This window comes from Balaenoptera musculus, chromosome 1 (genome assembly GCF_009873245.2).
Source record: "Balaenoptera musculus isolate JJ_BM4_2016_0621 chromosome 1, mBalMus1.pri.v3, whole genome shotgun sequence".
In the NCBI taxonomy this organism is placed as follows: Eukaryota; Metazoa; Chordata; class Mammalia; order Artiodactyla; family Balaenopteridae; genus Balaenoptera; species Balaenoptera musculus.
The window spans coordinates 38,962,900-38,986,085 of NC_045785.1; the positions used below are offsets into that span (position 1 = coordinate 38,962,900).

The following is a 23,186-nucleotide window of genomic DNA, read 5'->3' on the forward strand; positions in this document are numbered from 1 at the left end:
CATTATACAATAAAAAATGCATTTCTAAATCATTAACAAAAAGATATATTATTCAGTAAATATATGGAGTCAGTCATCTAAGGATTAAAAATAAAAAAATCTTTTATCTCATATACCAAAATAAAGCAACAAATATAATCCTGGGGGCGTGGTGGTAATGAAGACTAAATTTTTTATGATCTTAAAGGGAAGAGGCTCTTCTAAACATAATACAAAACCCAAAATGAAAATGACTGATAAATCTAATTATGTCTAAGCTGGAATATTCTGTACAAATGATTAAAACACAAAACACTTAAGACAAACTGTAAGAAATACCACATACAGATGATAAAGAACCAATTTCCTTAATATACAATAAGCTCTTATAAATTGATTAGAAAAGGACTTAATAGAAAAATGGGTAAATAACACAGAGACTTTATAGAAAGAAAATACAAATGGCCAATAAACGATAAAATGATCACTCACTTATAATAATACAATGCAAATCAAAACAGTTTCTATTAATAAAGACTGATAATAATTTAAGAGTAGATATGTCCAGTATTGGAGACGTGGGAAAACTTTTGAAGTATTAAATTGGTATAGCCTTTCTGGTGGCCTTTTTCACTCATTCAAGTTACAAAATATGTATTAAACAACTGTTTTAAGTGAAGTACTATTCAAGGTGCTAAAGAATACAGTGATGAATCTTGTAAGCTCCCTGCCTAGAGCTCCCTGGAGACAAAAAACTAAAACATGTAATTAAGGCCTGACTGAACGAAGAGAAAGAGCTAGCCATTAGTAGAATTAGGAGAATGTCTCAGGCAAAGGGGACTAGAAGCTTAAGCACATAAAGTGGAAAGATGCTTGTGTTTTTGAAGAACAAAAAGCATACCACTGCAGCTGAAGTGTAGTCAACATGAAAGACAGTGGCAAGAGATGAGCGAGGAGAGGGAGACAGAAGCTGAACCCAAAGGGTTTTGAGGGTCAAGGTAAGAAATTTTGATTTTATTTTAATTGCAGTGGAAAACCACTGTGTTTTAAGCAGGATCCCTATGATCTGACTTGGGCTTTAAAATGATGGCTCTCATGTTTCCAACTGCAGGAAAACATGAGGGAACAGTACTGGAAGCAGCATGTACAGAGAAGAGAAAATGATGGTTTGAATTAGGGTGGTAGCAGGAAAGATGGTAAAGAATAGTTCAGTTCACGATACAGCTAGAAAAGTAAAAGCCTGGGTTTTTATGCATAGGATTTTGGCCTGAGCAGCAGGATGAGAAGTGATGTCATTAACTGAGATAATAACAATAATGAAAATAATAGTAATAGTTAACATTTACTGAGCACTATATGCCAGGCACTATTCTTGGACCCTACCTAGTAACTCATTCAGTCCTTAGAACTCCATACACTTATGTATATTCCTCTTTTGTGGATGAGAAAACTTAAGTCAGACACATAAAGTAACTTGCCCAAGATTGTATAACTTATGTCACACCAAAATTGGATGAGAACCCAAGGAGCCCACTCTCTTAACCACTACACCAAAATAAGACTTTGAATATTAGAAGAGGAGAAAGTTTGGGTATCTTCGAACATTTAAATGTGTGTTCTCTTTGACTTCAAAATTTTACTTCTAGAGATCTATGCCACAGTGGTACATGCATATATACAGGAAGATACAAGTATAAGGGTGTTCACTGCTGCACTGTTTGTAAAAGCAGAAACTTCAAACTGCTGAAATAATTGGTAAGAGACCAATTAGACGATTTCTTGTACATAACAAGGGAATCCCATGCAGAATAAGATAGTTCTATAGAAACGTATATAGAAAATGTTATGATACTCTTAAAAAATTTAAATAGGGACTTCCCTGGCAGTCCAGTGGTTAAGACTTTGCCTTCCAATGCAGGGGGTGCAGGTTCGATCCCTGGTCGGGGAGCTAAGATCCCACATGCCTCGTGGCCAAAAAACCAAAACATAAAACAGAAGCAATACTGTAACAAATTCAATAAAGACTTTAAAAATTGTCCACATCAAAAACAGCTTAAAAAAAAAAGTTAAAAAAAAATTTAAATATATGTTACCTTAAAAAAGTTTTTAAAAATACATTAGCAAAATACTATGTGAATTTATCATAGAAGCATTTTCTACATCATCTTTTGTGTTCTCCAAGTATAGTGACTCATAATCTACACCAGAGCCAGTAGTCTGTAATTTACATTTTAAGTATATAAATCCCAAGTACTAAGATTCCTAAAAGCTTAGAAGACCTTTTTAGCCGCTATATCTTTTTTTAAAAAACAAGACCAAAGGGCTTCCCTGGTGGCGCAGTGGTTAAGAATCCGCCTGCCGATGCAGGGGACACGGGTTCGAGCCCTGGTCTGGGAAGATTCCACATGCCGCGGAGCAACTGGGCCCGTGAGCCACAACTACTGAGCCTGTGCTCTAGAGCCTGTGAGCCACAACTACTGAGCCCACGTGCCACAACTATTGAAGCCCACGCGCCTAGAGCACGTGCTCTGCAACGAGAGAAGCCACCACAAGGAGAAGCCCACGCACCACAACGAGGAGTGGCCCCTGCTCGCCTCAACTAGAGAGAGCCAGCGCACAGCAACGAAGACCCAACACAGCCAAAAATAAATTAAAAAAAAAAAAACAAAAAAACAAGACCAGAAAGAAAGAAAGAAAAATTTCTTTTCAATGTGAAATATTTAGCCACATTAAAAATTCTGCCAAATGTTTATAATCATTTGTTAAAATCCAAGTTACATTTTACAATTTCAGAGGATATACCTGGGTTTAAACAAACAGCAAAGCTGAATTTTTCTTGGGTGTCTTATCTAAAGCATTTTAAAGCAGAATTTGAAAAATGTCACTGTCTTGTTTTTGCAAAATGTGAACACTATGACCCCAATTTTATAAAAGATTGTTTTAAAAAAAATCACACACGTATATATGTCCATTTTACATATATTTGTATAGTTATAGGGTCATGGAAAAAACTATGAGAGAATCTATTTCAGGTTGTTTCCATTGGTACTAGGGGGAAAGGAAGGAGTGGGGGGTTTGTGGTAGGTATGTGGAAGAAGGGTGTCAGTTAGCAAAGAAAGAAAAAGACACAATACAATAAAGACTAAACTGTGCAAGGATATAATTAAAAGACTAAGAACTCTGTCGTAAAGGCCTGAAGAAAGGAAGCATTTCAGAATAAAATGAGTAGAACAAGTCTAGTATAGATACACAGAGGAGGCACTACATGTATTCTGTAAAGGTACACTGGCTAAAGGTTAGTTTACACACTATAGGGTTGACAAACTAGAGAGTATCAGAACCTATTGTGCAGGCTTTATATTTAGTTGTATATAAAGTTTAGTAAATTATACAGACTTCTCATTAGAGGCAAAAAGTGAAAGAAAAATACAATTATGTTGTAGGTTAGGATATGCACAAGACAGAGAAGAGAGGACTTGCTTTCTAGGCCTAGTTCTACTCCTAACTAGCAATGTGTCATTGGGTAAATTATTTTTTCTCTCTAATCCTCATTTTACTTACCTGTAAAACAACAGGGACTAGAATTCAGTTTCAAGGTCTCTTCTAGTTCTGACATTCTACAATTCTACTCCATAAACTATAATTACTGAAGAGTTGCCAGTTATTTTTTAAAAACCCTATTAATACCAAGAATTTAACAGAAGAAAGCTAGCAAACCTGTGCCTGAAGTAGTCGCAGCTGTCTGTCTTGCTCTGTGACGAACCTATACGCATCCGGAGATAGTCCCATCATTCCATTATCTGACCCAGTCTTGGGTGTGTGCACGCATACTGCACAAGGCCATGGGTTACATGAGTCCACGTGTGGAGGTAGTCTTGCCACAGGCGATGGTTCTACATTGCTGTGGGAAGAACAACCCCCCATGTTTCCCTGAGGTCTCAAGGCTACAGGACTACTTGAGGAACAGAATGCATTATGATATTGAGCTGGACATCCACTTGGATGAAATAATGAATGTTTCTGAAGGGCTTCAGACTGGAGGTCTTGAATGGATCCTACTGTATTCATTCCTTGCAAAGAATTTATTGGACTATATTGAATACGGCCATGATGCTGAAAACAACTGCAAACATTTGTGGAATAGTAAGATGGTGGGGGGGGAGTAGGTATCTGAAATTCCATCGGTCTTCCTGAATTATGGGGCGAAAAAACAAAATTGTGTGGGTGGGACTGTGGGGCAAGGGAAGACTGCCTGGAATTAAATGTGGAGGATCTTACAGGATACTCTTCTTTGTGTACATTTCCAGCAGAAACTGTCTGAAGCTTTTCAGATGCCTCAGGAGATGGTCCATTAAAAGAAGACGGTTTAACACTGTTCCTGATATGGGGGTTCCCTTTCTTACAGGTAGATGGCCGTCTTACTTTGCAGTGTCTCAAAAGAGCAGTGTCCTGGTTTACTTGATTTGGTAGCCCTCTCAAGGAAGGCTCTCCAGCTTCAGCTTCTGGGCTGTGTTTCTCATCATAAAGCTGGGGTTGCAATGGCTCAAAGTGTTCAGAATGGTTAATCAACAAAGGAGGATTTTCATTATTCACCATTTCCAGTGGGTTAGGCACAGGGTTTGATTCTATGAAGTTGCCATCCAATACAAGTGAAAGTTCAGGAACTGATGGCTGGATCTTAGAAACCTGTAAGTGGGAAAGAAATGAAAGAGGAAAAAGTACTTTTTAAGATAATGATATATGCTTCATTTTCCTTCGATTAGTATTTTCCAAATTACATCCAATTATTTATTAAAAAGTGTTTATTCTTTATTTAGACAGTTAACAAATATTTTCTGGGCATCTATGTGCTAGTACTAGAAATGCAATTGTGAACAAAATAAATAAGGTCCTTGCCCTCACAAACTTATTTAACAATGAAACTCCTTTCATTGGAACACTGATTAATGTTGCTTAGATCACAGAACACAATATGGGAAACTATGTTATAACAGACTTTTTTTACCCTCCCTGCAAAAAAAATTATCAGACCTGATGCTTCAACACATCTAGTAAAGAATAATGTTTCTGCATTTTAAATAAGGGTCTTCCAATAAGTATTCAGAATATTCTACTAAGTGAAATTATTCACTGCTATTCTTTTTACTGATACCAACTAAAAGAGTTGGAAGAGAGCCAAAAAGAATAAACAAAATACTCACTGTGGTGAATTTGGTTATAATTTAATATTAATTTAAAAAAGCCTTTCTCATTCCTTTTTCTTCTAATAAGTAATTAAGACACAACAATTCTAAAATAACCCACTAGTTGGCCTCAATAAAAAATTATGACAGGTTATTAGCAATCTCTAAAAGGAAGTAGAATGTTTTCTCGGAATATGGTAATAAGAAACAATGTTGAGTTCTGGTTAATGTACAGAATGTTGAGTCTAAATGGGTTAAAAGCACCAGATTCTGAAACTAAACCTCCTAAATCACGAGGTTTACCAAATCCCAAACTTCCTGAATTCCAGCTTTACTACTTAATAGTTATGTAATCCTAGGCAGGTAACTTAACCAATCTGTTCCTCAGTTTTCTCTGGGAATAATAATTACATATACTTATTACAATATATGTATATATTCATATATATTATTACATATAATAATTATATGTACCTGTGAGGAATATGTACATATCTTTATATATAGTCAAAGCCATATACATATAGATAGCTATATATATCTTAGAATGAACTTAAGGAAGTTTTAGGTAATATTATTGAGTGCTTTAACACGAAGAGATTTTTAGGTTTCTAATCACAAAGGTGAGTTCTAAGATCAGTGATACCTTCTGACTCACTGGATGAGGACTAGGAATTGGTCTTGGAGAAACATCTTCATCTTCAACACCAGAGTCATGATCACTTATTGGCATTTTCCCTGGAGGTAACTTTTGAGAAGACCTAAAGAACAGAGGGGAGAAAATGTAAGTCTTCAGTAATTTAGTTTTCATTTGTTCTTTCTTTCTGAAGCTGAATAAAGTCCTTTAATAAGCCACAATAGTATCTGGATCATTTAATTTCGTATCTGACAACCACAAATTATTTTATTTTTTTCAGGTCAGTGCCAGATGATCAGGAAAGCTGAGCCAGTCAGATTGATGCTTAATAATCTACCCTCTTCTGATCATGGCAAGTTTAACCCAGTTTTTCTTTTTTTTTAAATTTATTTTTAATTGAAGCATAGATGAATTACAATGTTGTGTTAATTACTGCTGTACATCAAAGTGACTCAGTTATCCATACACACACACACACACACACACACACGCACATGTGCGCACACATACATTCTTTTCCATATTCTTTTCCATTATAGTTTATCACAGGATACTGAACGTATTTCCCTGTGCTATATACAGTAGGATCTTGTCGTTTATCCATTCTATATATACCAGTTTGCACTGATAATCCCAAACTCCCAACCCAACCTTCTCCCACCCCCCTCCCCCTTGGCAACAAGAAGTCTGTTCTCTATGTCCCTGATTCTGTTTCTGTTTCACTGATAGGTTCATTTGTGTCGTATTTTAGATTCCACATATAAGTGGCATCATATGGTATTTGTCTTTCTCTTTCTGATTTACTTCACTTAGTATGATAATCTCTAGTTGCATCCATAACCCAGTTATTCTTAATGTCATAATAAAGCAATAGTTACTGAGCATTTTCTGATTCACCACTTAGGGGAGTATAGAAATTAATAAGATACAGAGCTTGCCATCAAAAATTTACCATCTGATAAGAGAGATGTATTCTCACTGTATTAAACATACTGCATTAAACACTCATTATGTTGGAAAGAAAAATCAAGTAAGGAATTACATTTTCCTATGTACTTATATCTGTGATGGTAAAATACTCTGAGACGTTAATTGAAATACCTCCTTCCATTTAGTCAGTTGAAGTTATTGTGTCACAGGTGCCATGTCCCAATAGAACACAGAAAAATTTTGAGTGCTGGTACTGAGTTTCAAAAGCTGAAATTAGAGTTTAAGACTAAAATTTGAAAGACTATATGCATCCAGTTTTTTTCCATCCTAAACTAAATAAAATCTCAATAAGATGAGGTAGGGAAGACAAAAGAAAAGCCAGAAGGAAGCTAAGAGAGCTTAGACATTAACGGAATTCCTAAGAAAGGGTCCTGTCTCCTTAGCAGGAGAACAACAGAAACCCCCAGGTAGATATGGAAGATTTGACAGCAGAATAGACCTTAGTCCCAAACCCTAATAGTCTGTAGAGGCAAACACAGAGTTCTTTCTGTGCCAAGGTGCTGCAATGAAACAATCTCACAAAGCTCTCCACCCACACTCAAGAAGGACATGGAGAATACAGAATGATATTCCATATGCCTCAGTGCAGCATGGACATGACTCAGAGAGCCAGTGACCTGAATAGGGTAAGGAGTTCGCAGCAGGATCCTGCACAAACCAACTGCCAAAAACCAGATGCAAATGAAAACACCTCAGGGACTTCCCTGGTGGCGCAGTGGTAAGACTCCACACTCCCAATGCAGGGGGCCTGGGTTCGATCCCTGGTCAGGGAACTAGATCCCACATGTATGCCTCAACTAAGGAGCCAGCGAGCAGCAACTAAAGAGCCCGCAAGCCAGAACTAAGGAGTCTGCCTGCTGCAACTAAGACCTGGTGCAACTAAAGAAAGAAAGAAAGAAAAAAAAGAAAGAAAGAAAGAAAACACCTCAGCAGATGGCTGAGTGGTGTGGATGGATGATAATCATGTCACCCCACATCACCAGTAGTGGCAGAGCATTAGTCCCCTCTAAATTACATATAACCTCAGAAGAAACAGGATAAACAGACCTTGAATTAACTGAAATTTGGCTTCTATAACTGAGCAAAATGAATAGGGGCTCAAAATAGAAATTAACTTCAATTACTTTTTTTTTTTGGCTGTGGCACCGCGCAGCTTGTGGGATCTTAGTTCCCCAACCAGGGATCAAACCCAGGCCCCGGCCGTGAAAGCACGTTGTCCTAACCACTGGACCGCCAGGGAATTCCCTCAATTACTTTTAAAAAGAAAAAAAGTAAGGGACTTCTCTGGCGGTCGAGTGGTTAAGACTCTGCACTTCCAATGCAGGGGAATCGGGCTCGATCCCTGGTTGGGGAACTAACATCCCACATGCTGCACCAAAAAAAAGAGAAAAGAATAAAAACAAAAAGAGTTACATTTTTGGTACACCTGAGTTTGTGGCAAGGAATTAATATTTGCTACATACTTACTTATGATAAACATATACAAATATACACATAGATACACACATATAAAATTTCCCAACGCTGAGCAATAAAATCCATTTCTGAGGGACTTCCCTGGCCGTCCAGTGGTTAAGACTCTGTGCTTCCATTACAGGGGGTGCAGGTTCAATCCCTGGTCAGGGAACTAAGATCCCACATGCTGCGTGCCACAGCCAAAAAAACACAAGAAACAAAAAATATCCATTTCTGAGCTTTTTTAGCACCCAAGACAAAAAGAAAAAACTTAATGTTGTATAATTTTAATACCAGTTATCTAGATGAGATAAACATTTTACTAAAATTAAAATCTAAAAATGACTGATCCTTATCAAAACTTTGGTCAGAGTTGAAAAGAGACACGGCCGGACTTCCCTGGTGGCGCAGTGGTTAAGAATCCACCTGCCAATGCAGGGGACACGGGTTCGAGCCCTGGTCCCAGAAGATCCCACATGCCGCGGAGCAACTAAGCCCATGCGCCACAACTACTAAGCCTGCACACTAGAGTCCAAGAGCCACAGCTAATGAGTCCACGTGCTACAACTACTGAAGCCCGTGGGCCTAGAGCCCGTGCTCGGCCACAACAGAAGCCATCGCAATGAAGAGTACCCCCCGCTCGCTGCAACTAGAGAAAGCCCATGCGCAGCAACAAAGACCCAATGCAGCCAAACATAAATAAGTAAATAAATAAATTGATTAAAAAAAAGAAAATAGACACGGTTTTTCAACAATGTTAGAGAAACTGCAAGTGTCCCCTTAATTGGGCTTTTTCTTCCATAAACATTCAATAAAATCTTGAATAAAACCTTAAACCTTAAGACAATGAAGGTGGTCCTGCAAGTCTATAAGAATATAGTTTTCTGCTGATCTAACCTGTTTCAAGGATAACTTAAAATGCCCAAAGATAGAGTATACCTCAGACATCTTTCTAATCCCCAGAACCTGTGAATATGTTAGTGTAAAAGAAAAAAGGGAGTTTGCAGATGTGATTAAGTATCTTGAGATGTGGAGGCTCAATGTAATCACAATCATCCTTATAAGATGGAGGCAAGATGGTCAGGCAGAGAAGGAGATATGAGGAGGACAGAAGAAGTCAGAGAGAGATTTGAAGATGCTATGCTGCTAGCTTTGAAGATGGAGTAAGACAAGGAATGCAGGTGGCCTCTAGAAGCTGGAAAAGGGAATACGGATTCACCACTAAAGCTTCCAAAAGGAACGCAGCCCTACCATCACTTTGATTTTAGCCCCAAAGATCCATTTTGGACTCCTGACCCCCAGAACAAGAAGATAATAACTTTGTATTGTTTGAAGTCACTTAAGTTTGTGGTACTTTGTTAGAATAGCAATAGGAAATCAATACGGATATAGTCATAATTCCCATTTTACAGATGGGATAGTGATGTTTACAACCAAGACTTGAACACATATATGTCTTATACCATAACCTGAACTCACAACTATTATGTTATGTAGCCTCTATAAATAGTTGGCATAGCTGGCATTTATTTTAAAACTGTATCATAGTTAACTTCCACCTACAGAATCAAGTGTTAAGGACAGATGAATGAATGCTATTAAAAAAAGGTCAAGCTAGGGACTTCGCTGGTGGTCCAGTGGTTAAGACTCAGTGCTCCCAATGCAGGGGGCATGGGTCTAATCGCTGTTTGGGGAATTAAGATCTCGCGTGCCAGGCAGCGTGGCCAAAAAAAAGTCGAGCTATTTTCTCAATAATTGCAATAATCTATAATGAACCTTATACCTGCTTGTTTCTCATGCAAGATACTAAACAGATAGTATTAAAGAGGCCCAAAGATAGGTTAAGGTTATAATCAAAAAGTTGAGAAAAGGACAAATCAGTTTTAAGTGCAAGTTAAAAATAACAATAGTTTCTGAGCTACAGAATCAAAGAATAAACCAGCATTCCAAAGTAACTTTTAAATGAGGTTATTAAATACTTGGCAAATATTAACTTAAATTAATGGACCTCTCAAATAATACAGAGAATTCAACACTCCATTACTGAACTATAAATTCCATGAGGAAAGGGATCGTGTCTGCATCTGTTTTTAATACCACTATATCCCCAGCTCTTAGCACATTATCTGGCACATAGTAAAATAAATGAGAAAGCTGGAATAGGGATATGAAGGGTTAATTTTATGTGTCAACTTGGCTAGGCCACAGTAGCCAGATTTTTGGTCATACATTATTCTAGATGTTTCTGTGAAGGTGTTTTTAAGATGAGATTAACATTTAAATCAGTAGACTCTGAGTAAAGCATGTAATCCTCCATAATGTGGTGGGTCTTATCCAATCAGCTGAATGCTTTAATAGAACAAAGACTGACCTCCCCAAGAGGAGGGAATTCTGCCAGCAGACCACCTTTGGACTCTAACTGCAACTTTTCTCAGGCTGCCAGCCTACCCTGCAGATTTTGGCCCTGACAAGCCTCCCCAACTGCACAAATCAATTCCTTAAAACAAATCTCTATGTATATATATTCTGTCGCTTCTGTTTCTCTGGAGAACCCTAATACAAAGGGAATATCTACTTTACCATAAAAGGTATATATGGACCCAAAAATTCACAACCATTATTTAATATTCTCCAAGTGCATTTGCTTTAAAAGTTTTCTTTTTTAGGTAGAGGAGTTATTTTTTATAGTAGTTTATCTGACAGGCCTAGGTTTAATACTACAAAGAAGGGAAGAACAGAAGGCAAACTAAACAAAAACAGGATGCTTCTTCTTAAACAGATAATGTCTCGACAAATACTTTTGTTCCCCTATGTAATAAATCAACTCAAATGAGAACCATATTAGAGTTGTCACTTCATTAAAATTATCATCCAACCTCTGAGTATGAAGGAATGCATTTAAAGCAAGGATACCTATGGTATAAGATTTACAAAGAGTTTCCTCAGAAATAATTAGGGAGTTACTTTAATTACTCACCAAAAAACTAATAAAAGTAATAAAAAAAGTACACATGACAATAAAATATCTTTTACCTCTTAATTGAAAGATTCTTGGAAACCTTGTTAAAAAACTCTCTTTCTGCATTCTGGCCTTCAGCACTCAGTTCAAAACAGGCTGGGTTTTTGTCAGAAGGTTCAACATTCTGAAATAAAGTAGGTCATACTTTGAGATGTGACTTACATAAATACCAGAGAATTCTATTTAGATGACAAGTAGCTCTGAAACACTGGGGGGAACGTGACTTCTGACTTCTGTAACTATAATCTTTTTTAAAAAAATCATTCTTTTAACTGAGATATAATTGACATATGACATAATACTTTCAGGTGAACAACATAATGACTCAATATTTGAATATACTGTGAAACACACACTACAATAAATCTAGTTAACCATCCATCACCATGCAGAATGATAAATTTTTTCTTATAAGAACTTTCAAGGACTTCCCTGGTGGCGCAGTAGTTGGGAATCCGTCTGCCAATGCAGGGGACACGGGTTCGACCCCTGGTCCCGGGGTTATCCCACATGCTGTGGAGCAACTGGGCCCATGCGCCACAGCTACTGAGCCTGTGCTCTGGAGCCCGCGAGCCACAGCTTCTGGGCCCGCGTGCCACAACTGCTGGAGCCCGTGCGCCTGGAGCCTGAGCTCTGCAACGGGAGAGGCCACCACAATGAGAGGCCCGCGCACCGCGATGAAGAGTGGCCCCCGCTCGCCGCAACTAGAGCCTGCGCACAGCAACGAAGACCCAACGCATCCAAAAAGTAAATAAATAAATTAAAAAAAAAAAACTTTCAAAATACAATATAGTATTATTAACTATACTTACCATGCTGTATATTACATCCCCATTACTTATTACTGGAAGTTTGTACCTTTTGACCACCTTTGGCCATTTCGGCCACCCTCAAACCCCCCCTCCCCCCCACCTCTTGCAAACCACCAATCTGTTCTCTGTGTGAGTTCAATTAAATGGTTTTTTTGTTGTTGTTTAAATATTCCACATATAAGTGACATACAGTATTTGTCTTTCTCTGTTTTATTTATTTCACTTAGCACAATGCCCTCAAGGTCCATCTATGTTGTCACAAATGGCAGGATTTCCTTCCTTTTTTTACAGCTGAATATTTTACCATTATATTAATATAATATGATACAATGTAATATCATATAATATAAATTACATTTTCTTTATCCATTCACCCATCCATGGACACTTAGGTTGCTTTAATACCTTGGCTATTGTAAATAATGCTGCAATTAACATGGTGGTACAGATATCTTTTTGAATTAGTGTTTTTGTTTCCTTTGGATAAATACCCAGAAGTGGAATTGCTGAATCATATGGTTCTATTTTTATGCAACCTTTTTAAAAAACTATCCGTCTCCCTACTACATAAATGAAAGTAAAAACTTAATTACCTTTACTATGTAACTTACTCAATAACCAGGGATTCAGTTAAAATAGTAACTTTAAACTGAGCATACAATCTGAAGAATAAAATGAGTGAATGATATATGTCTCTAAAATGGAAATAAATAGACCTCATTTAAGATGATTATGTTTATAATTAAAATACAAAAACTTGATTCATGAATCAATACAACCTATAAATGAAATTAAAGGCACAAAATAAGATCTAAGTGGAAACACACAGTTATTTAGGGATAGTAAAAAAAATTTTTTTTAATTAATTAATTTATTTTTGGCTGCGTTGGGTCTTCATTGCTGCGCATGGGCTTTCTCTAGTTGCAGTGAGCGGGGGCTACTCTTTGTTGCAGTGCACAGGCTTCTCGTTGCGATGGCTTCTCTTGTTGCGGAGCATGAGCTCTAGGCACGTGGGCTTCAGTAGTTCTGGCACGTGGGCTCAGTAGTTGTGGCTCACGGTGTCTAGAGTGCAGGCTCAGTAGTTGTGGCACACGGGCTTAGTTGCTCCGCAGCATGTGCAATCTTCTGGGACCAGGGCTTGAACCCATGTCCCCTGCATTGGCAGGTGGATTCTTAAACAATGAGCCACCAGGGAAGCCCGGGATAGTCAATATTTTTATAAAAAAAAAAAAAAAAAAAAAAGCAGAATTATTGTTCATTTTTGGCCTTAGAATGTTTTTACGTAACAACACTTATGGTTTCAAAGATCTACTTTTTCTGTGACCATCACCTAAATGTATTGGGTTGGCCAAAAAGTTCTTTTCAGGTTTTCCCATAAGATCTTACAGAAAAACCTGAACGAATTTTTTTGCCAGTCATATTAATCTATCCTGATTCCTTGGGTTATATATTATAGACACTGACTTTTAAGTATGAGAAACCATTTGTTATACCCATACATTTAGAAATTAACAGTCAGGACAAAGAAAACACTAAGATCACAAATTAACTCTCAATATCATAAAATGATACAACATATACATTAAATTCTTGATATAGTCTTCAAAGGTTTTAGGAAAACATGGGAAAGTTACTCTGTAGATAACGTTTGATCCTGCATTAGAATTTGGTTCTGGAGGCATGGCCTAAAATTTACAAAACAAAATTAACCATAAATGAATAAAGTTAATATTCAGTAAGATTGATTATAAATAAAGCCTAATAATTTGAGTACAACCCTGAATAGTCATTAGTGTGCTAGGTAATCAAATCACTTACTTTGAAAAGATGTAATGTTTCCTTACTAGTTAGTAGCTGGAATCGAAGGTCAGGTGACCTGCCATCACAAGGGAGGCATTCATAAAACTCAGGATCCTTATGTGTCACAGAATAGAGAACTATAATGAAACTTCCAGATTCTGAAAAAACCCTGGATAAAAAAATGCCATTTAATTAAAATTTACTGAGAATAACAAGAGTACACTCAAAGAATTCTATGTGAGTCTCTCAATCTAGTTAATAGACTAACTAAACAGTCCAATTTTTGGAAGAAAACTGAGGGGCAAATTTATGCTTACTTTTCCCTGACCAGGGATCGAACCCATGCTCCCTGCAATGGAAGTGTGGAGCCTAACCACTGGACCACCAGGGAATTCGCTATGCTTACTTTTTAATGTTACTAATTTTTAATTTTTAAAATACATTTATTATGGAATACATATTCCTTGTAAATACTTCAAACAAAAACAGGAATGTATAAAATAGAAAATGAAAACCATCCCACTCCACTCTCCAGTTTACCGTATTTACTTCCAGAATTTTCCCCTAGGCATATGCAAACATTTTGTACAATTTAACAAAAACAAGGTACTATACACAATATTTGCATTTGTTCCTTTTTTTTTTTGAGGGAAAAGAGAAATAACATTTAATTAAAAGCACACAACGTGATTACTGGTGTTTCTAAACCACATATTCAATAGGTCTGTGATACAGTTTTTTTTAAAAATTATTTTTTATTGGAGTATAGTTGCTTTACAATGTTGTGTTAGTTTCTGCTGTACAGCAGAGTGAATCAGTTATACGTACACATATATCCCCTCTTTTTTAGATTTCCTACCCATTTAGGTCACCACAGAGCACTGAGTAGAATTCCCTGTGCTCTACAGTAGGTTCTCATTAGTTATCTATTTTACACATGTCAATCCCAAACTCCCAATTCATCCCACCCTCTCCTTCCCCCGTTGATATCTGCAAGTTTGTTCTCTACAACTGTGTCTCTATTTCTGCTTTGCGAATAAGTTCACCTGTACCATTTTTCTAGATTCCACATATAAGCAATATTATACAATATTTGTTTTTCTCTTTCTGACTTACTTCACTCTGTATGACAGTTTCCAGGTCCATCCACATCTCTGCAAATGGCACTATTTCGTTCCTTTTTATGGCTGAGTAATAGTACATTGTATATATGTACCATATCTTCTTTATTCATTCCTCTGTTGATGGACATTTAGGTTCCTTCCATGTCCTGGCTATTGTAAATACTGCTGCAATGAACACTGCGGTGCATGTATCTTTTTGAATTATGGCTTTCTTCAGGTATATGCCCAGGAGTGGGATTGCTGGGTCATATGGTAGTTCTATTTTTAGTTTTTTAAGGAACCTCCATACTGTTCTCCACAGTGGCTGTACCAATTTACACTTTCACCAATAGTGTAGGAGGGTTCCCTTTTCTCCACACCATCTCCAGCATTTATTGTTTGTAGATTTTTTGATGATGGCCATTCTGACTGGTGTGAGGTGATATCTCATGGTAGTTGTGATTTGCATTTCTCTAATAATTAGTGATGTTGAGCATCTATTCATGTGCCTCTTGGCCATCTGTATGTCTTCTTTGGAGAGATGGTCTACTTAGGTCTTCTGCCCATTTTCTGATTGTTTGGGGTTTTTTTGTTACTGAGCTGCATGAGCTGTTTGTATATTTTGGAGATTAATCCCTTGTCAGTTGCTTCATTTGCAAATATTTTCTCCCATTCTGAGGGTTGTCTTTTCAACTTGTTTACGGCTTCCTTTGCTGTGCAAAAGCTTTAAAGTTTCATTAGGTCCCATTTGTTTATTTTTGTTTTTATTTTCATCACTCTAGGAGGTGGGTCAAAAAAGATCTTGCTGCAATTTATGTCAAGGAGTGTTCTGCTTATGTTTTTTCCTCTAACAGTTTAATAGTGTCTGTCCTTACATTTAGGTCTTTAATCCATTTTGAGTTTGTTTTTGTGTATGGTGTTAGGGAGTGTTCTAATTTCATTCCTTTACATGTAGCTGCCCAGTTTTCCCAGCACAACTTATTGAAAAGACTGTCTCTTCTCCATTATATATTCTTACCTTCTTTGTCATTGATTAAGTGACCATAGGTGCGTGGGTTTATCTCTGGGCTTTCTATCCTGTTCCATTGATCTATATTTCTGTTTTTGTGCCAGTACCATACTATCTTGATCACTGTAGCTTTGTAGTATAGTCTGAAGTCAGGGAGCCTGATTTCTCCAGCTCTGTTTTTCTTTCTCAAGATTGCCTTGGCTATTCGGGGTCTTTTGTGTTTCCATACCAATTGTACAATTTTTTGTTCTAATTCTGTGAAAAATGCCATTGGTAATTTGATAGGGACTGTACTGAATCTGTAGATTGCTGTGGGTAGTATAGCCATCTTCACAATATTGATTCTTCCAGTCCAAGAACATGGTATATATCTCTCCATGTGTTTCATCTTTGATTTCTTTCATCAGTATCTTACAGTCTTCTGAGTACAGGTTTTTTACCTCCTTAGGTAGGTTTATTCCTAGGTATTTTATTCTTTTTGTTGCAATGGTAAATGGGATTGCTTCCTTAATTGCATTTGCTATTTATTATTTGACAATCTTGGATTTCTTTCCATGTCACTATTCTATATTATACCTTAGACCTCCTTATTCTTTTTTAGTGACTATCCAGTATTACAATTTATAGATGTGCTATTATTGATTCACCTAGACTTCTAAAAGTGGATATTTAAATTATTCACAATATTTCACTACTATAAACACTGATAAAATGAACATTCATTTTCTTATTCACTACATGACTCAACAAATATCTGTAAAGTAATCAAGAGTCCTTAAAATACACACCAAAACCCACTATTTAAAAATACTTAAAAAAAATAAAAATAAATAAAAAAATAAAAATACTTTTAGTAGTTGTCTCTACTTTGTAAAATGTTGAATGGAAGATAATTTGGGGGGCTTCCCTGGTGGCGCAGTGGTTGGGAGTCTGCCTGCCAATGCAAGGGACATGGGTTTGAGCCCTGGCCCGGGAAGATCCCACATGCCGTGGAGCAACTAAGCCCGTGCGCCACGACTGCTGAGCCTGCGTTCTGGAGCCTGCAAGCCACAACTACTGAAGCCTGCGTGCCTAGAGCCCGTGGCTCCACAACAAGAGAAGCCACCACAGTGAGAAGCCCATGCACCGCAACGAGGAGTAACCCCTGCTCACCGCAACTAGAGAAAGCTAGCGCACAGAAACGACGACCCAACACAGCCAAAAATAAAAACAAACAAATAAATAAATAAATTTATTAAAAAAAAAGAAAGATAATTTGGGGATATATTACACTATTAACAAAACAAAGCACCGAGGGTTTAGGAGGCAGAATGTCTATTCTGCTCAATTCCTCTCTCTAGGGTCAGACAAGACCACTGATCAGAATGCTGTAAAGTACTAACCTAAGCTATGCCAAGCAGTGCTGATGCCTCCCTGGTTAAAGGCTGGCAGTAATTAAAGAGTCCAGGTATCAAAGAAATTCCCTAATGCTTCAGATTAGCAGAGAGAACTTCAAAACTAACTTCACCAAGCATTTACTAACAATAAATAATTAAAGCAAGACCAGTCACTGATAATAAAACTTAATTTTACTAATAAGCTAAAATGAATATTTAATTTCTCTTTTATTGCAAATAAAACTAACTATATTATATAATTAAAATAAAATGTAAAAAGTAGAACTGTAGCTTCTGGAGAAAGAACAAGAGATTTTCATTTCAATAAAAATCCTTTCTAAGCAAAATAGAAAAAAAAAAAGATGGATAAATCTGACTTTAAAAAATGTCTGGGAAAAAATATTAACCAAAGTGAAATGAAATGACAATCTGGGGGAAATAAAATTTTGCCACATATCTATACCAATACAAATACGTATACATATGTACACACGCACATTTTTATAACATATTTATATACACATATATAAAATCTTTGCAGCATATAACACATATATTTTAATAAATATATACTTCTCTGTATACTTTACATATTATATAAATGTATATATACAGAGAGTGAGAAAGAATAAGAGAGCTCTTACAAAGCAATGTGAAAAAGATACACAACCCGATAGAATAATGGCAAGAGACATGATTAGGAGATTCCCAGAAGATGAGATTATAAAACATCAGATTTGCAAAGATCAAAAATCGAATAATGGGGGCATCCCTGGTGGCACAGTGGTTAAGGATCCGCCTGCCAATGCAGGGGACACGGGTTCGATCCCTGGTCCGGGGAGATCCCACATGCAGCGGAGCAACTAAGCCCGTGCGCTACAACTACTGAGCCTGCACTCTAGAGCCTGCGAGCCACAACTACTGAAGCCTGTGCACCTAGAGCCTGTGCTCTGCAACAAGAGAAGCCACTGCAATGAGAAGCCTACGCACCACAATGAAGAGTAGCCCCAGCTCCCCGCAACTAGAAAAAGCCCACACGCCCCAACAAAGACCCAACGCAGCCAAAAAAAAAAAAAAAAAAGTCTAATAATGGCCTTCCAGTTACCTCTCTGAGGTCCTGTTGTTTTTCCCTTCCCTCATTCCACTCCAGCCACGCTACTTCCTTGCTGTTCCTTGAAGATGCAAGGTGATCTTTCACCCACAGCTTTGTACCCATCATCCTGTGATACTGCCCCAGACAGCCACATGGCTTACTCCCCTATCTCAAGTCTTTGCCTGCCTGACTGCCCTATTTAAAACTGCAACCCTACCTGCCACTACCATAGACACAACATCCACCTCCCCTGCTTATTTTTCTCCACAGCACTCATCACCTTGTAAAATACTATTTATTTTACTTATTTTTTCTGTTTACTGCCTATCTCTGCAGGGTCTTTATTTTGTTTACTGCTTATTGCCAATATCACGAATAGTGCTTGGTACATAGTAGGTGCTCAACAAATACTTGTTCCACAGTGTTAGTGAGGGGACAGAGAAAACAGGCACTCTCAAACACTGTTGGAAAGATTATAAACTGATAGTCTTTGAAGCACAAATTGGCAATATCTACCAAAATTTAAAATTATATACTATTTGACCCAGAAAAACCACTTTTAGGAATTTATTCCACAAATATACTAGTATATACACACAAAGTTGTATACACAAAGTTGTCCGCAAGCAAAAGGAGTAGTTTTTAAAATATAGTATATATTATTTACTATTCAGTTGTAAAATATGTGTATTAAATCTGTATGTGCCAAGATTTAGTAATGATTTCCAAGGTATAATGATATAAAGAAAAAAGCAACAGAGAAAAGGGAGAACGGTTTGATCCCATTTGTGATTTAACTTTTACAGACCAGGGAAGGATGTTATTTGTCTATGCATTGGTATTTCAAGAAGGAAGCACAAGATACTCTTTTAACAGTGATTGTCTCTGGGGATAGAGTCTGGGGAAATGGGGTGGAAGAGACATTTTTATTATGTATCTTTATATATGTCTGATTTATTGCCATGTACTTATACTGCCTTTTCATTAAAGTTTTTTTTAAAAAGTGTATTATAGCCACCAAAGCAGACAGAAACAGACTCTGGAATTTTCATTTAATAGATGAAGAAAGTAAGAGGCAAATAATGGTACCATGTACAAAATAACAAAATTAAATGAGGAGTTGAGGTTAGAAATAAAGTTTCCCTATTAGTTCCAATGCTTGTGCTTTAGTTCCAAGAACATTAAACTTCATCTCAAGTGTTTCTTAAGGTACTATCAGTAGCACAGGGTAACAATAAAACACTTGAAACAAATTCAAACTCATTTTCAGCCACTTCAATGAAAATTAATCTTTTTTATAAAATAGGACTCTAGAGTAGATGATCCCTAGGGTCTTTTTTCCACTCATAAAAAGTATGTCTTTTGTGTTACAGTACTGTCGTTAGGCAAGTGAATTCCTTCATATTTCCACGTATAGCACAATGTCACCTTTTTTGTCTGGTTTTATTCCCGTTTAATATAATGTTTGACTGCCTTAGTGTGTCCTTCTGGTTTGTAAGTATTATAAAAGGTTAAGGCATTGCATGAACTTTAAATAACACCAGTAAAACATGAATGGAGGTAAAGATCAAAATAAAACCCTACAGAAAAAAATATCACTTACCTTTCTTGAATAGAAGAACTGAACACGTAGCGCAAGCAGCAAGCCCACACCTGAGGACTATAGATATGTATAATTCCAGACAGCCAGCTAAAACAAAAAATAGAAATTAAAAACTATAGTCATTTTACAAAATAGTACTTAACATCCTTTAGATTATGTTCTTCTCAAGGTAATGTGGCAGAAATTCTTGGCATTCACCAGGAACAGATTAAAGGGCTCATAAATAAGAAATCTATGAACATTAAACCATGCTGATAATTAAGAGGGAGACTATAGATATACCTATAACCACAGACAGATACAGAGAGAGAGCACTACTTTCTGTCCTCTTCCACCTGAAATGATGGTAAAACTGTGGGAAAGAAAATGGTTAACAATAGAGGTGAAAGCAGAAATCAATTAGAATCAATCAGCCTGCATTAGAAAGAATAGGCTGAATTAGGGGAGAAAGAAGTTAACAGCCTAAAACCATAAAGTTATTGAGAGGATTTAAGTCTATAAATATACAGGTAGGCTGAAAAACAAAAAACTCTTCTTTTAAAATATTTTTTTATTATTTTTTAAAGTATTTATTTATTTATTTATTTTGGCTGCACTGGCTCTTAGTTGCAGCATGCAAACTCTTAGTCGTGGCATGCATGCAGAATCTAGCTTCCCGACCAGGGATCAAACCCCAGCCCCCTGCATTGGGAGCACGGGGTCTTACCCACTGGACCGCCAGGGAAGTCTCAGAAAGCTCTTAATAGATATTCACTTAGCAGCAATAACACACAGCCACTACCAGGACCAGAGCAAAAGGACTGTAAGGAGATTTCATGGTCCACAGAACATTTCTGTACTCTCATTTTTTTTTTTTTAAACATCTTTATTGGAGTATAATTGCTTTACAATGGTGTGTTAGTTTCTGCTTTATAACAAAGTGAATCAGTTATACATATACATATGTTCCCATATCTCTTCCCTCTTGCGTCTCCGTCCCTCCCATTACTCTCATTTTTTAAGTCTGCGCATACCATTCCCACATATGGGTTCCCTTCCCAATCAATCCTCCCTTCTATTATCTACACACTTAAAGGTCCAGCTCAAGTTTGCCTTCTCTAAGAAAACGTCCCCTATCATCTCTCTTGCAAACAGTAATAGTGCTCACTGCCTAAATTGTTTATTTCATAGTAAATCATACACTTTCTTATTATTTATCTTTCTATGTGGGAATATTTGAATATTTTATCACCTCACCTTTAATTATTAATTCCTTGAGGAGCTTTAAATCCCAACACAGTATAAAACATAATACTATGTATAGGGTAAGCACTCAATAAATACTGAATTAATATAAATTTCTGATTGAATAATCTATCTAAATGTCATTAACCACCAACTCGAAAAGAGATTGCCATAAACACCAAAGAGAATTTCTGCAAAATTGCCTGGCAGTGAATTTTAAACAGTGTTATCCTGACTCCTGAGTTCTTCAAGGTGCCTTAAGGACAGGGGTAGTGAATAAGGTTAAAGAAACAGGGCTGTAAGGCTTCAACTTCAACCAGAAGAATTCAGCTTTGTTTTATATACTGGAATTCTTCCTAAGATTGGAAAAAAATCTTGTTTTAACTGATTCAGCTGTTAAAATAAGAAAGCTTAAGCATCATTGGCATTTATGGTTTTATAAGGTGATACAAGTATTAATGACATATTCATAGTACAAATGATTCACATGCTTATAATATACATTTGAATACATATATGGCTGAAAAGGTTTTCATAAGTAATGCAATACTTACATTCCCACTAATGGTAGAGAATAAACCTTGGGATCAGATTCCAGCAAAAGTAACAATTTGCGTGTCTCATCCATGGTAAGATATCTAAACAGAAGACATTCATGTAAAAACAATTGGAAATATGCACTTTTACCTAAAAGAGATAATCTGAGTGCCGAAGAAGTATATTTCAAGCAGAGGAGAGGATTCAAATGAATAATTTCTCTTACATACACATGCACACAAAGAAAACAGTTCAAAGTGTAGAAAAAGATTCTAGTAATTATGAGGATGACATGGAAGAGATTTAATATCTTAAAATTTCTATATATTAAAATGGTCATTGAAGATTACATACCTTTTGAAAAAGTTTGCTCTAAAAGTATCAACTTTTTTAAATCAAAAGTATTAAAATCAAGGCTAACAATTTCAGAACCAAATAGGTTTCCCTGGGAGAAATGAATTTCCTGTTGCTGGAAGTATTCAAGCATGCAGGTGACTTGACAAGATTGCAACAGATGTGACTTCTCACTGAAGGAGGCTGAATTAGGTGAGGGATATTCAATCTTCCATGTACTATATTCCTCCAACCGCTATCAAAGAATTTTGCAACCATCATGATAGAACCCCAAAGCTCACTTTTCCCTAAAAGGACATTATACTACATTTATACTTTGTTAATATAATATACTTATTACTGACAATAAGTTTTAAGAATATGATAAGTACAACTGTCAAGAGTTTACTGTTATGGCTTTAAAACACAAAAGTAAAAACAATGCCATCTGTGATATAAAGTCTTAATAGTATCACTGAGGATACATTTTATTGCTATAATAACCCTAAAACACAAAGATGATGAATTTATCAAGCCATGTGACAAGATGATTAAGCCTGAGTTGGCACAAGATTTATGTATCAACAATGACCCTTACACCTGCTTTGAGAGCTCTTCTGCCTTGACAACCTGATAAACCAGCTTAGGCTTTCCATGATTTTCCCAGGCAATTTGGACACACCTTCCTGCTTTCCCTGCACTATATATAAACCCCTATTACGTTTATCCACATCATGTTTACATGATAATATACTTAGTGGACCGTAAGTATGGTTTTTTTATCTATTTAATGCCAGTGTATAACACAATACTATTCCACAATGGATCCTAATAAATATTAGGGTAAACAAGTGAATGTGGTCAAAGAAAAAGGCTAACGTCATAAATTAAATCATTCTAGGTCGAAAGGGGCAAGAGGAATAAGTGATTAGATAGAATATTGAACATCCAGGGTTACTACTGGCATGCCAAGGGGTCACAAAGGAATAATTCAAAGAAAGGTAAATTCAGGCTTCACTAGATGGACACAGGT

At 36.7% G+C, this 23,186-nt stretch overlaps 1 protein-coding gene across 3 annotated transcripts in view; it reads right to left on the reverse strand.

Moving 5' to 3' along the window:
• The window catches only part of STIL (STIL centriolar assembly protein), a 54,812-nt gene that overhangs the window by 20,307 nt on the left and 11,319 nt on the right, over positions 1-23,186 (reverse strand). For 2 of the 3 annotated variants that reach the window (XM_036835282.1, XM_036835274.1), the window contains exons 7-12: positions 21,838-21,921; positions 20,060-20,146; positions 13,894-14,044; positions 11,278-11,387; positions 5,809-5,923; positions 3,697-4,665 (exon numbers count right to left, since the gene is read on the reverse strand). In XM_036835282.1, the coding sequence (XP_036691177.1) occupies positions 3,697-4,665; positions 5,809-5,923; positions 11,278-11,387; positions 13,894-14,044; positions 20,060-20,146; positions 21,838-21,921 (1,516 nt within the window). Of the gene's footprint in view, positions 1-3,696; positions 4,666-5,808; positions 5,924-11,277; positions 11,388-13,893; positions 14,045-20,059; positions 20,147-21,837; positions 21,922-23,186 lie in introns of those variants that run through there. The other variant, XM_036835289.1, reaches the window with a different exon arrangement.